Genomic DNA, 15,066 nt, shown 5'->3' on the forward strand with positions numbered 1-15,066 from the left:
TGGTGTTCGTTATGGACAAACCGTGACTAGCACAGAAGTCCAATAACAAAACACCACTCGGGTTCAGATCGGGGAGGCCGTTCCTCCCAACCACGCCCCTCCAGGTGTCACTGTCATCTCCCACGTGAGCATTGAAGTCCCCCAGTAACACAATGGAGTCCCCAGTCTGAGCACTCCTCAGTACCTCTCCCAGGGACTCCAAGAAGGCCGGATACTCTATACTGCTATTTGGGCCATAGGCACAAACAACAGCAAGAGCCCTCTCCCCAATCCGAAGGCGCAGCGAGGCGACCCTCTCGTTCACTGGGGTAAACTCCAACACATGGCGGCTGAGCTGGGGAGCTATAAGCAAGCCCACACCAGCCCGCCGCCGCTCACCACGGGCGACTCCAGAGAAGTGGAGAGTCCAGCCCCTCTCGAGGAGCTGGGTTCCAGAGCCCAAGCTGTGCGTGGAGGTGAGCCCGACTATCTCTAGCCGGTACCTCTCAACCTCCCGCACAAGCTCAGGCTCTTTCCCCCCCAGCGAAGTGACATTCCATGTCCCAACAGCCAGCCGCTGTGTCCGGGGATCAGGTCGTCGAGGCCCCTGCCTTCGACTGCCACCCAATCCACATTGCACCAGTCCCCTACTGCTACCTCTGTGGGTGATGAACCCACAGGAGGTCGGGCCCACGTCACCTCTTCGGGCTGAGCCCGGCCGGGCCCCATGGGCAAAGGCCCGGCCACCAAGCGCTCGCATACGAGCCCCAACCCCGGGCCTGGCTCCAGGGTGGGGCCCCGGCTGCGTCATCCCGGGCGACGTCACGGTCCTCGGATTTTTCTCCATAGGGGTTTTGGTGAACTGCTCTTAGTCTGGCCTGTCACCTAGGACCTGTCTGCCTTGGGAAACCCTGACAGGGGCATAATGCCCCCGACAACATAGCTCCTAGGATCATTCAAGCACACAAACCCCTCCACCACAATAAGGTGGCAGTTCAAGGAGGGGGTAATGTAAGGCATTACAGAAAAAAAAATGGTAATATTTTACTTGGTACAAATGTCAGTAATGCGTGTTACAATGCATTTTCAACCTGGAATGAAGTGGTGGGGTTTTTTTCCTTCATACAAATTCACCAAAATCACCGCGAGATCAGCAGAGGTGAAACGTCCGCGCAAAATGTTTTGCTTCCTTTTCCTTTAGGCTAGTCAGACAGGAGAGAGAGAGGAGTGAACCTCCAGCTGATCTAATGTCGGATAGCATATTCTCCAGATGGGCATACACCCATTACTTTAAGTTTGTGAAAAATAAGGATGTGAAGAGCATCGTAGTCAAATGCACTTTGTGTGCTAAACCTAAAGAACTGTCCACGTCCCGAAATAGCACTAGTAATTTAACTAAACATTTACAGAGGTGCCATAGTAACATGAAGTTAGCAAGGAAGCAAGTGGAGGATGAGAGTTGCGATAAAATCACAAAGCAGCCAAAATTAACGTTCTCCCGCTCTGAGATGCTACTTCAGCCTCAAGAGGTTAGGAGACTTGTGGCGGAGTATGTTGTTGAAGATATGCTGCCGCTTTCAACAGTGGAATCACCAGCTTTTCAAAAACTTGTCAGCAAGATCCCTGTCGCCACTAGCAGCAATGATAACAAGGTAAGGCTACCATTGCCTCAACAGGTTAATTTTTACTGGACTACTGCTCTTAACATTAGTTTACATAGTTCTAGATCAGAACAGACACATAACGTCATTGCGAATCACGTCAATATGTATTAAGATGAAACGTAGTCTACAAAAAACTTCTGTTTAATACAATAAACCATAAGATGAACTTGAATTTGAAGGTTAATATCGGAAATGTGGGATGCACTGCCTGTTTCTGCCCCATATGGATTTTTCTTTTTTTTAAATCTATATGTGTTTCATAAATTTGAAAGATAATGTGGAGCATTTTTGTAAGGGCATGAACAATGAACATTGGAACACTGGGGTGCACTAGGCTACCTGTCCCATGAGAACATTTACATTAAAAATCAATGTGTCAAAAACTTTCCATATGTATGTAGAATGAACTTATACAATATAGGCTACTTTCTAGGTGCCTACTATCCAGGACAAAGAGAAAGGTGAGACATGTCTATGCATGTTTAATTACACCTAGAAAGTAGCCTAATTGTATAGGTTCATTAGCTTTCCCTTAAAAGAGACCAAATTCTCTACATACATATTGAAAGTATGAAACGGGCAACAGGAAACAGGAGGTTTCCCGCCCAGTTGGGCGGTTTCAAGTTCAAAACCCACCAAAATGCACTTGAAACCACCCAACTGGGCGGGAAACCTCCCAATCTGGCAACACTGCCAGTATTCCGGAGGGGGTCTACTAGTAGCTATGCCGGATCCAAAGACAGTCCTCCTGTCAGAACATGTGTTGTGAAACGACATAAGATAAAGGTACGTAGAGCTATAGATTCTACATTCATTCATTCATTCATTATCTCTAGCCGCTTTATCCTTCTACAGGGTCGCAGGCAAGCTGGAGCCTATCCCAGCTGACTACGGGCGAGAGGCGGGGTACACCCTGGACAAGTCGCCAGGTCATCACAGGGCTAACACATAGACACAGACAACCATTCACACTCACATTCACACCTACGGTCAATTTAGAGTCACCAGTTAACCTAACCTGCATGTCTTTGGACTGTGGGGGAACCCGGAGCACCCGGAGGAAACCCACGCGGACACGGGGAGAACATGCAAACTCCGCACAGAAAGGCCCTCGCCGGCCCCGGGGCTCGAACCCAGGACCTTCTTGCTGTGAGGCGACAGCGCTAACCACTACACCACCGTGCCGCCCCTAGATTCTACATGATAATCATAAATGTAATCATAAAGTCGGCGTGATATCAGTCATGTATTTGCTTGTGAAAGCTTGCGGCTTTCATGTAACTGCCGCCTAGCAACTAGAGGCAAAGGGTAAAGAAGGTAGGCTATCATAGATTCTATTCGGAAGAGATCAACACAATTCTAGACTCCCAGAAGAGGAAGAGCTAGCACTAGAGTGTTCACCGGCGTTTTCATGCGCCATTTCCATTGAGTAGAACCAGAGTAGAAAAGCCAGTGAACCGCAGCGTGTTCTTCCGCTGACGTCACAACATGGCCGCGAGCCACGGACCCAGTTTTCTTGCGCTGTGCAATTAAAAGTTGGATATTCGCGTAACAACAGCTTCTTTTCACGTAATTATAACAGAAATCTAACATGTTTGCCATGACCAAGCTGCACACACACATACTCGCTGCTATCAGTGCCTGTAGCCACGCTGCTAAGACAAAACCCCGTTCTCCCTCGGACTCCTTTCGTAAACTCAACGTGACACAGAGAACAGAGAGTGAGAGTGTTCGGAGTGGTAGTTTACGAACGTATAATACCCTAGGCTTGAACACGCACTCCATAACCAAAGAGGATAGAAGCAGCATCTACAGTAACATATCGCTTATCCAACAGAAGACATGCATTGCGGAGCAATAGTCAAACATAAGCTCATAAGTTACAGTCAATTTCCAGACTAAACTCAGTTTAACAGAGCATGCTGCATGCTCTTTAGTTTTGTAGCGCAGATTACCTGGCTAACTGCAGGAAGCGGTTAGCTGCACAGATAATGTAGCCATTGCTAGGCTAACGCACCGATTTTAAAACACGGCAAAATGACCAGTTATACACTTACTTGTTCGGTGTTTGTTGCTGATGCGGCAGGGATGCTTGGTACGGACCCAGGCTTCAGTGACAGTTGATGTGCAAAACCTGCCCTGTACTGTCCCAAGTTGTGGAAACAATCCTCAGGAAAATGCTTCCAACAAACATACACCGTCTAAGGTAGACTTGACGGCATATTATTGAAGTAAATAAAATTAAGCCACTGCATCTTCAGGGGCTCTCCCGTCGGCAGTAAAAACAGACTCTTTTCTGTGTTGTCACATCCATGCACAGCGCAATTTCCATGTTTCGCTCGCTTAGGTGATGCCATGTTGTTGTGTCCTCTATGGTCTCCTCACTACAACTGGGCGGGCAATCCATACAGTGGGTGGGAATCCAGAGGGGGGGCGTGGGGATCAGCTCCCTTGCTGACGTAGTAAAGGGAAGAGCTTATCAACGCGCCGTTTTGACGCGCCATTCTCAAATGTTGGGCATAGTTTGGTTTACACATTATGAAATTTCTAGCCACTGGGGTGACTTAAGAAGGTCAGAGGAACTCATTTTAACGTTAAAAAACCTCAGAAAGTGAAAATTTCATGCCATGGGACCTTTAAGCGGAAGGTGGAGGAGAGCAAGGTGTCTAACATCCACCAGCTCTGTGATGTCATTACAAAGGCATGGGAGAGGATTCCAGTAGAAACCTGTGCAGCTCTGGTGAATTTCAAGCCCATAAGTGTTAAGGCAGTGCATAATAATGGTGCTCACACAAAATATTGACAATTTGGGCACAATTAGGACATGTTCACTGTGAGGTGTACTCACTTTTGTTGCCAGCTGTTTAGACATTAATGGCTGTATGTTGAGCTATTTTCAGAGGACAATACACCTATACCGTTATACAAGCTGTACACTGACTACTTTACAGTGTTGGGCAAGTTACTTCAAAACTGTTTTGCATTATTTATTACTTGTTACTGTCATTTTAAAGTAATTAGTTACATTACAATATCACTGTATTTAAAATGTAAGGCATTACACTACTATTGCATTACTTTTAAGTTACTCTCACCAAAATAACTGGAAGTATGGATTTGGCAATCTAAATGTAGCTCAAGACGCTCAATTAGCTCATCACACATCCAGTGGAAGGTGATGTGGTATCTGACTGAGCTAGGCTTATGGTTAAAAACGGTAGAATATAATAGCCACAGTGATGGCTAATGGCACAATACAAGGAACAATCATCGCAAGCACAGACAAAAGGTGAAAGTCTGGTAAATTGTGATAGAAATTCTGTAACTTTAGGCCTATTCATATTAACATTAATTGAACTGTATTGTATTGTAATGTCTAAAGATATGACAGGATACAAAATTAGCATTTCTATGCCTTTATTGTTTTCAAGTTTACAGCATTAAGCATAGTTTATGCTTCATCAAAAAAAAAGAAAAAAAAAGATTAGCCCTAAGGGATATGACTCCATTTCAGAAATTTAACAAAAATGAACATAATGGCAAATCGTAGCCTACAATAAAACTGGCCTGAAAAAAGAAAAAAACACAAGCCTTTTAAATCACAGCCAGACAATGACTATTAGCTATATGAGGCTACCCAGTCACATTTCGAAAAACAGAATTAGAAATAACAAAATCAAAGTGCTTTTAATGATATTGAAGTGCTTAGGCATATTAGCCCTCGAAGGAAAGGCAGCTCAATCACTTTAGTCTGACTTACAACCAGAAAAAAAACTCAGTTATACAGGACAAAAATGTAAACAAACTGTCACAGCCAAATATACAAACAGAGGCAGCATACGTCAAACAAGGCCGGTAAAATTGACTTATATAGTGCGTGTGTGTGTTTAAGGATGGTGGGCAGCTAACCTATTTCACCACCTACTTGACTGAAATATCTGTTAAAGCACATCAGAAGGCAGCACTGAAAGCACCCATCACTAAGACGGTTGCGTTTTGGGGTGAGCACAAGACTGCCAAGACTGAAAAGTCTTTCTACTGGTGCACTCGATGGTGTTGGTGCATTGTAATGGAGTGCGATTTTTTTTTTAATTCTTGGAAACAGATGAAGAATTTCGATCACAGGGGCAGAATTCAAGTAAGATGTTACCTCTGTTTCCACTGACATGGGTGCATCAGCCGAGACATTCACCTGTTCATCAAAGGAGAAAAAGTCCTCCTCACTTGGGGCGACAGCAGCAGGTTGAGGGGGATCGGGCATCAGGGCTGCAGGTTCCTCTGTTGTTAGGGTGCGGCACTCCGTTGTAAGGAGGAGAGTGATGTGGTCTCTTCTGGTTTCCTCTTTTACCCAGCGCAGCTTAAACTTGGGCAGTGACACAGAAACCAGTAGTGCAGCCTTGGAATCAATTATTGCCACAAACCGAATTTTGATTGCTCCCACAATAACCTCAGGCAGCCCAGTGGTCATTGGTGATGGACCATTTTTCATCGCTAAGGTTTTGGCCATAAGAACCTATAGTGTTTGTTGAAGCTTGCCATAAAAACAAGTCTCCTCTCCTTGTAGGATGTCCAGTGCAACTGTGAAAGGCTTCATAATGGCACAGTATTCCATAAGAAACTGGTATTCCCTGTCGTTCATACATTTAATCTGAAACTGTGTGCAGAGGTTATTAATGTCAGTGAGAGGCATTTCTGTGATTCTTGCATAGGCATCATAAAATGAGTTCCACCATGTCACTGTGGGGACAATCAACTTTTTATCGCTAACCTCTTCTACGCACTCAGCTGCAACTGTGGCGCGGCTGGACTTTGTCCACAGCAAAGAACATTTGGCTGTAGCACTACGGTAGACCGCTCTTGATTCTGGATTGGTTGCAAGCCATTTATCAACCTCATTGTTTGCAACTAGATTCAGTGTATGGGCTGCACACCTATGGTGGGGAGGCAGTACATATAGCGCAACCTGGGCATCTTCATCATCAGCGCTAAGCACACTGTGAAGGTCTGTAAAGTGCACTTCCCCTTCGCCACTGTCCTCCTCCACCTCCTCCTCCTCGGACTCAACATGCTGATACTCCCGAAATGCCTTCACAAAGTTGCTACCGTTATCGGTCACACGTGCCATGATTTTGTCATGAGTAAGGCCATATTCTGAGAAAATGTCCTCAATCTCTGTAGCAATTTTATCATAAGTATGGCGACCCCTGAATCGTCTACAAGCTATTGCCGCCTTCCTCCATTTCAAACTTTTGTTGTCGATCCAGTGCATTGTGACCCCAAGGTAGCTTCTGTTATTTGCACTCCAAAGATTAGCGGTGGTGGACACATGGTTCTGTACTTCAATGGTCTTTTTGAGTTCCCTTGTCATGACTGTGTATGCCTTATCCAAGTCCTTTGTGAAGGTTTTTCTGCTTTGAAGTACATGCTGAAAATATAAGAAAATAGCCAGATATCAAATTCAAGGGCCTAATATATAAACACTACACATTAGCTAAAGGGCCTTACAATGTGCACCCCAAATGAAACCAACTAGTTTTGTAAGGTATGGCCGTGCTGAACATGAACAATGAACACTGAAACATTGGGGTGCGCTAGGCTACCTGCCCCATGAGAACATTTACATTGAAAATCAATGTGTGTCAAAAACTTTCAATATGTATGTAGAGAATTTGGTCTCTTTTAAGGGAAAGCTAATGAACCTATACAATTAGGCTACTTTCTAGGTGTAATTAAACATGCATAGACATGTCTCACCTTTCTTTTTGTCCTGGATAGTAGGCACCTAAAAAGTAACCCAAATTGTATAAGTTCATTCTATATACATATGGAAAGTTTTTGACACACATTGATATTTAATGTAAATGTTCTCATGGGAAAGGTAGCCTAGTGCACCCCAGTGTTTCAATGTTCATTGTTCATGCCCTTACGAAAATGCTCCACATTATATTTCAAATTTATGAAACACATATAGATTTTAAAAAAAGAAAAATCCATATGGGGCAGAAACAGGCAGTGCATCCCACATTTCCGATATTAACCTTCAAATTCAAGTTCATCTTATGGTTTATTGTATTAAACAGAAGTTTTTTGTAGACTACGTTTCATCTTAATACATATTGACGTGATTCGCAATGACGTTATGTATCTGTTCTGATCTAGAACTATGTAAACTAATGTTAAGAGCAGTAGTCCAGTAAAAATTAACCTGTTGAGGCAACGGTAGCCTTACCTTGTTATCATTGCTGCTAGTGGCGACAGGGATCTTGCTGACAAGTTTTTGAAAAGCTGGCGATTCCACTGTTGAAAGCGGCAGCATATCTTCAACAACATACTCCGCCACAAGTCTCCTAACCTCTTGAGGCTGACGGAGCATCTCAGAGCGGGAGAACGTTAATTTTGGCTGCTTTGTGATTTTATCGCCACTCTCATCCTCCACTTGCTTCCTTGCTAACTTCATGTTACTATGGCACCTCTGTAAATGTTTAGTTAAATTACTAGTGCTATTACGGGAAGTGGACAGTTCTTTAGGTTTAGCACACAAAGTGCATTTGACTACAATGTTCTTCACATCCTTATTTTTCACAAACTTAAAGTAATGGGTGTATGCCCATCTGGAGAATGTGCTATCCGATGTTAGATCAGCTGCAGGTTCACTCATCACTCTCCCGTGTGACTAGCCTAAAGGAAAAGGAAGTGAAACATTTTGCATGTGCTCATGGAGTTACATACAGTGCAGATATGATTTTTTCAGTTGGCAGTTGCTCAGGTCTCCCAGAGTTCAGGCAGATAACACACATTGTTGTTCTCAACACGCAAATCTTGTTAATCTGCATGCTTTTGAGCTCCTGGTATGTTGAACATGAAAGCATGTAAATGTAGGAGGATAAGGCAAGGCAAGTTTATTTATATAGCACATTTCATACACAGTGGCAGTTCAATGTGCTTTACAGAAGTAAAAGCAGAACAGTAAACAATAGAAAATAAAATTACATAAAATAATTGGGGAAGAAAAATAATAAGAATTAAACAATAGTAGAAATAAAATAATAAAATGCTGTTTTTACCCCTTGCAGAAGTGCACTACACGGGCTGTTTTTTCCCCTTGTAGAAGTGCACTACACAGGCTGGTTTTTCCCCTTGTAGAAGTGCACTACACTGCTTGTTTTTCCCCTTGTAGAAGTGCACAACACAGGCTCGTTTTTTCCCTTGTAGAAGTGCAATACACAGGCTGGTTTTCCCCTTGTAGAAGTGCACAACACAGGCTGGTTTTTCCCCTTGCAGAAGTGCACTACTCAGGTTGTTTTCCCCTTTTAGAAGTGCACTACACAGGCTGTTTTTTCCACTTGCAGAAGTGCACTACACAGGCTGCTTTTTTCCCTTGTAGAAGTGCATAACACAGGCTGGTTTTCCCCTTGTAGAAGTGCATTACACAGGCTGTTTTTTCCCCTTGTAGGAGTGCACTACATACATTGTTTTTCCCTTGCAGAAGTGCACTACACATGCTGGTTTTTCTACTTGTAGAAGTGCACAACACAGGCTCGTTTTTTCCCTTGTAGAAGTGCAATACACAGGCTGGTTTTCCCCTTGTAGAAGTGCACAACACAGGCTGGTTTTCCCCTTGTAGAAGTGCACAACACAGGCTGGTTTTTCCCCTTGTAGAAGTGCACTACACAGGATGGTTTTTCCCCTTGTAGAAGTGTACTACACATGTTGTTTTTCCCTTGCAGAAGTGCACTACACAGGCTGTTTTTTCCACTTGCAGAAGTGCACTACACAGGCTGCTTTTTTCCCTTGTAGAAGTGCAGAACACAGGCTGGTTTTCCCCTTGTAGAAGTGCACTACACAGGCTATTTTTCCGTTGTAGAAGTGCACTACACAGGCTATTTTTCCCTTGTAGAAGTGCACTACACAGGCTGGTTTTCCCCTTGTAGAAGTGCACTACACAGACTGGATTTTCCCCATGTACAATTGCACTACACAGGCTGTTTTTCCCCTTGTAGAAGTGCACTACAGAGGCTGGTTTTCCCCTTGTAGAAGTGCACTACACAGGCTGGATTTGCCCCATTTACAAGTGCACTACACAGGTTGTTTTCCCCTTGTAGGAGTGCACTACACAGGTTGTTTTTCTGTTGTAGAAGTGCACTACACAGGTTGTTTTTCCCCTTGAAGAAGTGCACTACACAGGTTGTTTTTCCCCTTGTAGAAGTGCACTACACAGGCTGTTTTTCACCCATGTACAAGTGCACTACACAGGTTGTTTTCTCCTTGTAGAAGTGCACTACAAAGGTTGTTTTTCTGTTGTAGAAGTGCACTACACAGCTTGTTTTTCCCCATGTACAAGTGCACTACACAGGTTGTTTTCCCCTTGTAGAAGTTCACTACAAAGGTTGTTTTTCTGTTGTAGAAGTGCACTACACAGGTTGTTTTCCCCTTGTAGAAGTGCACTACACAGGTTGTTTTTCCCCTTGTAGAAGTGAACTACACAGGCTGCTTTTCCCCTTGTAGAAGTGAACTACACAGGCTGCTTTTCCCCTTGTAGAAGTGCACTAAACAGGTTATTTTAAACTTGTACAAGTGCACTACACAGGCTGGTTTTCCCCTTGTAGAAGTGCACTACACAGACTGGATTTTCCCCATGTACAATTGCACTACACAGGTTGTTTTTCCCCTTGTAGAAGTGCAATACACAGGCTGGTTTTCCCCTTGTAGAAGTGCACTACACAGACTGGATTTTCCCAATGTACAATTGCACTACACAGGTTGTTTTCCCCTTGTAGAAGTGCACTAGACAGGTTGCTTTTCTGTTGTAGAAGTGCACTACACAGGCTGGTTTTTCCCCATTGTAGCAGTGCACTACACGGGCTCGTTTTTCCCCTTGTAGAAGTGCACTTCACAGGCTGGTTTTTCCCCATGTACAAGTGCACTACACAGGTTGTTTTCCCCTTGTAGAAGTGCACTACACAGACGGGTTTTTCCCCAAGTACAATGGCCCTACACAGGTTGTTTTCCCCTTGTAGAAGTGCACTACACATGTTGTTTTTCTGTTGTAGAAGTGCACTACACAGGCTGGTTTTTCCCCATATACAAGTGCACTACACAGGTTGTTTTCCCCTTGTAGAAGGGCACTACACAGGTTGTTTTTCTGTTGTAGAAGTGCACTACTCAGGGTGTTTTTTTCCCCTGTAGAAGTGCACTACACAGGCTGGTTTTCCCCTTGTAGAAGTGCACTACTCAGGCGGTTTTTTCCCCATGTAGAAAAACCAGCCAGTCTTGTCATGACTGTGTATGCCTTATCCAAGTCCTTTGTGAAGGTTTTTCTGCTTTGAAGTACATGCTGAAAATATAAGAAAATAGCCAGATATCAAATTCAAGGGCCTAATATATAAACACTACACATTAGCTAAAGGGCCTTACAATGTGCACCCCAAATGAAACCAACTATTTTTGTAAGGTATGGCCGTGCTGAACATGAACAATGATCACTGAAACATTGGGGTGCGCTAGGCTACCTGCCCCATAAGAACATTTACATTGAAAATCAATGTGTGTCAAAAACTTTCAATATGTATGTAGAGAATTTGGTCTCTTTTAAGGGAAAGCTAATGAACCTATACAATTAGGCTACTTTCTAGGTGTAATTAAACATGCATAGACATGTCTCACCTTTCTTTTTGTCCTGGATAGTAGGCACCTAAAAAGTAACCCAAATTGTATAAGTTCATTCTATATACATATGGAAAGTTTTTGACACACATTGATATTTAATGTAAATGTTCTCATGGGAAAGGTAGCCTAGTGCACCCCAGTGTTTCAGTGTTCATTGTTCATGCCCTTACGAAAATGCTCCACATTATATTTCAAATTTATGAAACACATATAGATTTTAAAAAAAGAAAAATCCATATGGGGCAGAAACAGGCAGTGCATCCCACATTTCCGATATTAACCTTCAAATTCAAGTTCATCTTATGGTTTATTGTATTAAACAGAAGTTTTTTGTAGACTACGTTTCATCTTAATACATATTGACGTGATTCGCAATGACGTTATGTATCTGTTCTGATCTAGAACTATGTAAACTAATGTTAAGAGCAGTAGTCCAGTAAAAATTAACCTGCTGAGGCAACGGTAGCCTTACCTTGTTATCATTGCTGCTAGTGGCGACAGGGATCTTGCTGACAAGTTTTTGAAAAGCTGGCGATTCCACTGTTGAAAGCGGCAGCATATCTTCAACAACATACTCCGCCACAAGTCTCCTAACCTCTTGAGGCTGAAGGAGCATCTCAGAGCGGGAGAACGTTAATTTTGGCTGCTTTGTGATTTTATCGCCACTCTCATCCTCCACTTGCTTCCTTGCTAACTTCATGTTACTATGGCACCTCTGTAAATGTTTAGTTAAATTACTAGTGCTATTACGGGAAGTGGACAGTTCTTTAGGTTTAGCACACAAAGTGCATTTGACTACAATGTTCTTCACATCCTTATTTTTCACAAACTTAAAGTAATGGGTGTATGCCCATCTGGAGAATGTGCTATCCGATGTTAGATCAGCTGCAGGTTCACTCATCACTCTCCCGTGTGACTAGCCTAAAGGAAAAGGAAGTGAAACATTTTGCATGTGCTCATGGAGTTACATACAGTGCAGATATGATTTTTTCAGTTGGCAGTTGCTCAGGTCTCCCAGAGTTCATTAGACAGGTTGCTTTTTTGTTGTAGAAGTGCACTACACAGGCTGGTTTTTCCCCTTGTAGAAGTGCACTACACAGGCTGTTTTTCCCCTTGAAAAGTCCACTACACAGGCTGGTATTTCCCCTTGTAGAAGTGCACTACACAGGCTATTTTTCCCTTGTAGAAGTGCACTACACAGGCTGGTTTTAACCCTTGTAGAAGTGCCACTAGACAGTCTGGTTTTTCCCCTTGTAGAAGTGCACTACACAGGCTGTTTTTTCCCCATGTAGAAGTGCACTACACAGACGGGTTTTTCCCCAAGTACAATGGCCCTACACAGGTTGTTTTCCCCTTGTAGAAGTGCACTACACATGTTGTTTTTCTGTTGTAGAAGTGCACTACACAGGCTGTTTTTTCCCCTTGTAGAAGTGCACTACACAGACGGGTTTTTCCCCAAGTACAATGGCCCTACACAGGTTGTTTTCCCCTTGTAGAAGTGCACTACACATGTTGTTTTTCTGTTGTAGAAGTGCACTACACAGGCTGGTTTTTCCCCATATACAAGTGCACTACACAGGTTGTTTTCCCCTTGTAGAAGGGCACTACACAGGTTGTTTTTCTGTTGTAGAAGTGCACTACTCAGGGTGTTTTTTTCCCCTGTAGAAGTGCACTACTCAGGCTGGTTTTCCCCTTGTAGAAGTGCACTACTCAGGCGGTTTTTTCCCCATGTAGAAAAACCAGCCAGTCTTGTCATGACTGTGTATGCCTTATCCAAGTCCTTTGTGAAGGTTTTTCTGCTTTGAAGTACATGCTGAAAATATAAGAAAATAGCCAGATATCAAATTCAAGGGCCTAATATATAAACACTACACATTAGCTAAAGGGCCTTACAATGTGCACCCCAAATGAAACCAACTAGTTTTGTAAGGTATGACCGTGCTGAACATGAACAATGATCACTGAAACATTGGGGTGCGCTAGGCTACCTGCCCCATGAGAACATTTACATTGAAAATCAATGTGTGTCAAAAACTTTCAATATGTATGTAGAGAATTTGGTCTCTTTTAAGGGAAAGCTAATGAACCTATACAATTAGGCTACTTTCTAGGTGTAATTAAACATGCATAGACATGTCTCACCTTTCTTTTTGTCCTGGATAGTAGGCACCTAAAAAGTAACCCAAATTGTATAAGTTCATTCTATATACATATGGAAAGTTTTTGACACACATTGATATTTAATGTAAATGTTCTCATGGGAAAGGTAGCCTAGTGCACCCCAGTGTTTCAGTGTTCATTGTTCATGCCCTTACGAAAATGCTCCACATTATATTTCAAATTTATGAAACACATATAGATTTTAAAAAAAGAAAAATCCATATGGGGCAGAAACAGGCAGTGCATCCCACATTTCCGATATTTACCTTCAAATTCAAGTTCATCTTATGGTTTATTGTATTAAACAGAAGCTTTTTGTAGACTACGTTTCATCTTAATACATATTGACGTGATTCGCAATGACGTTATGTATCTGTTCTGATCTAGAACTATGTAAACTAATGTTAAGAGCAGTAGTCCAGTAAAAATTAACCTGTTGAGGCAACGGTAGCCTTACCTTGTTATCATTGCTGCTAGTGGCGACAGGGATCTTGCTGACAAGTTTTTGAAAAGCTGGCGATTCCACTGTTGAAAGCGGCAGCATATCTTCAACAACATACTCCGCCACAAGTCTCCTAACCTCTTGAGGCTGAAGGAGCATCTCAGAGCGGGAGAACGTTAATTTTGGCTGCTTTGTGATTTTATCGCCACTCTCATCCTCCACTTGCTTCCTTGCTAACTTCATGTTACTATGGCACCTCTGTAAATGTTTAGTTAAATTACTAGTGCTATTACGGGAAGTGGACAGTTCTTTAGGTTTAGCACACAAAGTGCATTTGACTACAATGTTCTTCACATCCTTATTTTTCACAAACTTAAAGTAATGGGTGTATGCCCATCTGGAGAATGTGCTATCCGATGTTAGATCAGCTGTAGGTTCACTCATCACTCTCCCGTGTGACTAGCCTAAAGGAAAAGGAAGTGAAACATTTTGCATGTGCTCATGGAGTTACATACAGTGCAGATATGATTTTTTCAGTTGGCAGTTGCTCAGGTCTCCCAGAGTTCAGGCAGATAACACACATTGTTGTTCTCAACACGCAAATCTTGTTAATCTGCATGCTTTTGAACCCCTGGTATGTTGAACATGAAAGCATGTAAATGTAGGAGGATAAGGCAAGGCAAGTTTATTTATATAGCACATTTCATACACAGTGGCAGTTCAATGTGCTTTACAGAAGTAAAAGCAGAACAGTAAACAGTAGAAAATAAAATTACATAAAATAATTGGGGAAGAAAAATAATAAGAATTAAACAATAGTAGAAATAAAATAATAAAATGCTGTTTTTACCCCTTGCAGAAGTGCACTACACGGGCTGTTTTTTCCCCTTGTAGAAGTGCACTACACAGGCTGGTTTTTCCCCTTGTAGAAGTGCACTACACAGCTTGTTTTTCCCCTTGTAGAAGTGCACAACACAGGCTCGTTTTTTCCCTTGTAGAAGTGCAATACACAGGCTGGTTTTCCCCTTGTAGAAGTGCACAACACAGGCTGGTTTTTCCCCTTGTAGAAGTGCACTACACAGGATGGTTTTTCCCCTTGTAGAAGTGTACTACACATGTTGTTTTTCCCTTGCAGAAGTGCACTACTCAGGTTGT

At 42.9% G+C, this 15,066-nt stretch overlaps 1 protein-coding gene and 1 long non-coding RNA gene across 2 annotated transcripts in view; one reads left to right on the forward strand and one right to left on the reverse strand.

The window, feature by feature from the left end:
• The window catches only part of LOC132870601 (uncharacterized), a 315,561-nt gene that overhangs the window by 287,043 nt on the left and 13,452 nt on the right, over nucleotides 1-15,066 (forward strand). The gene's annotated exons all lie outside the window — the stretch shown is intronic.
• On the reverse strand, nucleotides 5,106-8,292 carry LOC132870355 (uncharacterized). Its single transcript, XM_060903992.1, has 2 exons — nucleotides 7,873-8,292; nucleotides 5,106-7,068 (listed from the first exon to the last, which is right to left on the reverse strand). Exons 1-2 carry the CDS (start codon nucleotides 8,098-8,100, stop codon nucleotides 6,157-6,159), a joined length of 1,140 nt encoding a protein of 379 aa, XP_060759975.1. The 5' UTR covers nucleotides 8,101-8,292; the 3' UTR covers nucleotides 5,106-6,156.

Source organism: Neoarius graeffei, chromosome 22 (genome assembly GCF_027579695.1).
Source record: "Neoarius graeffei isolate fNeoGra1 chromosome 22, fNeoGra1.pri, whole genome shotgun sequence".
NCBI lineage: Eukaryota > Metazoa > Chordata > Actinopteri > Siluriformes > Ariidae > Neoarius > Neoarius graeffei.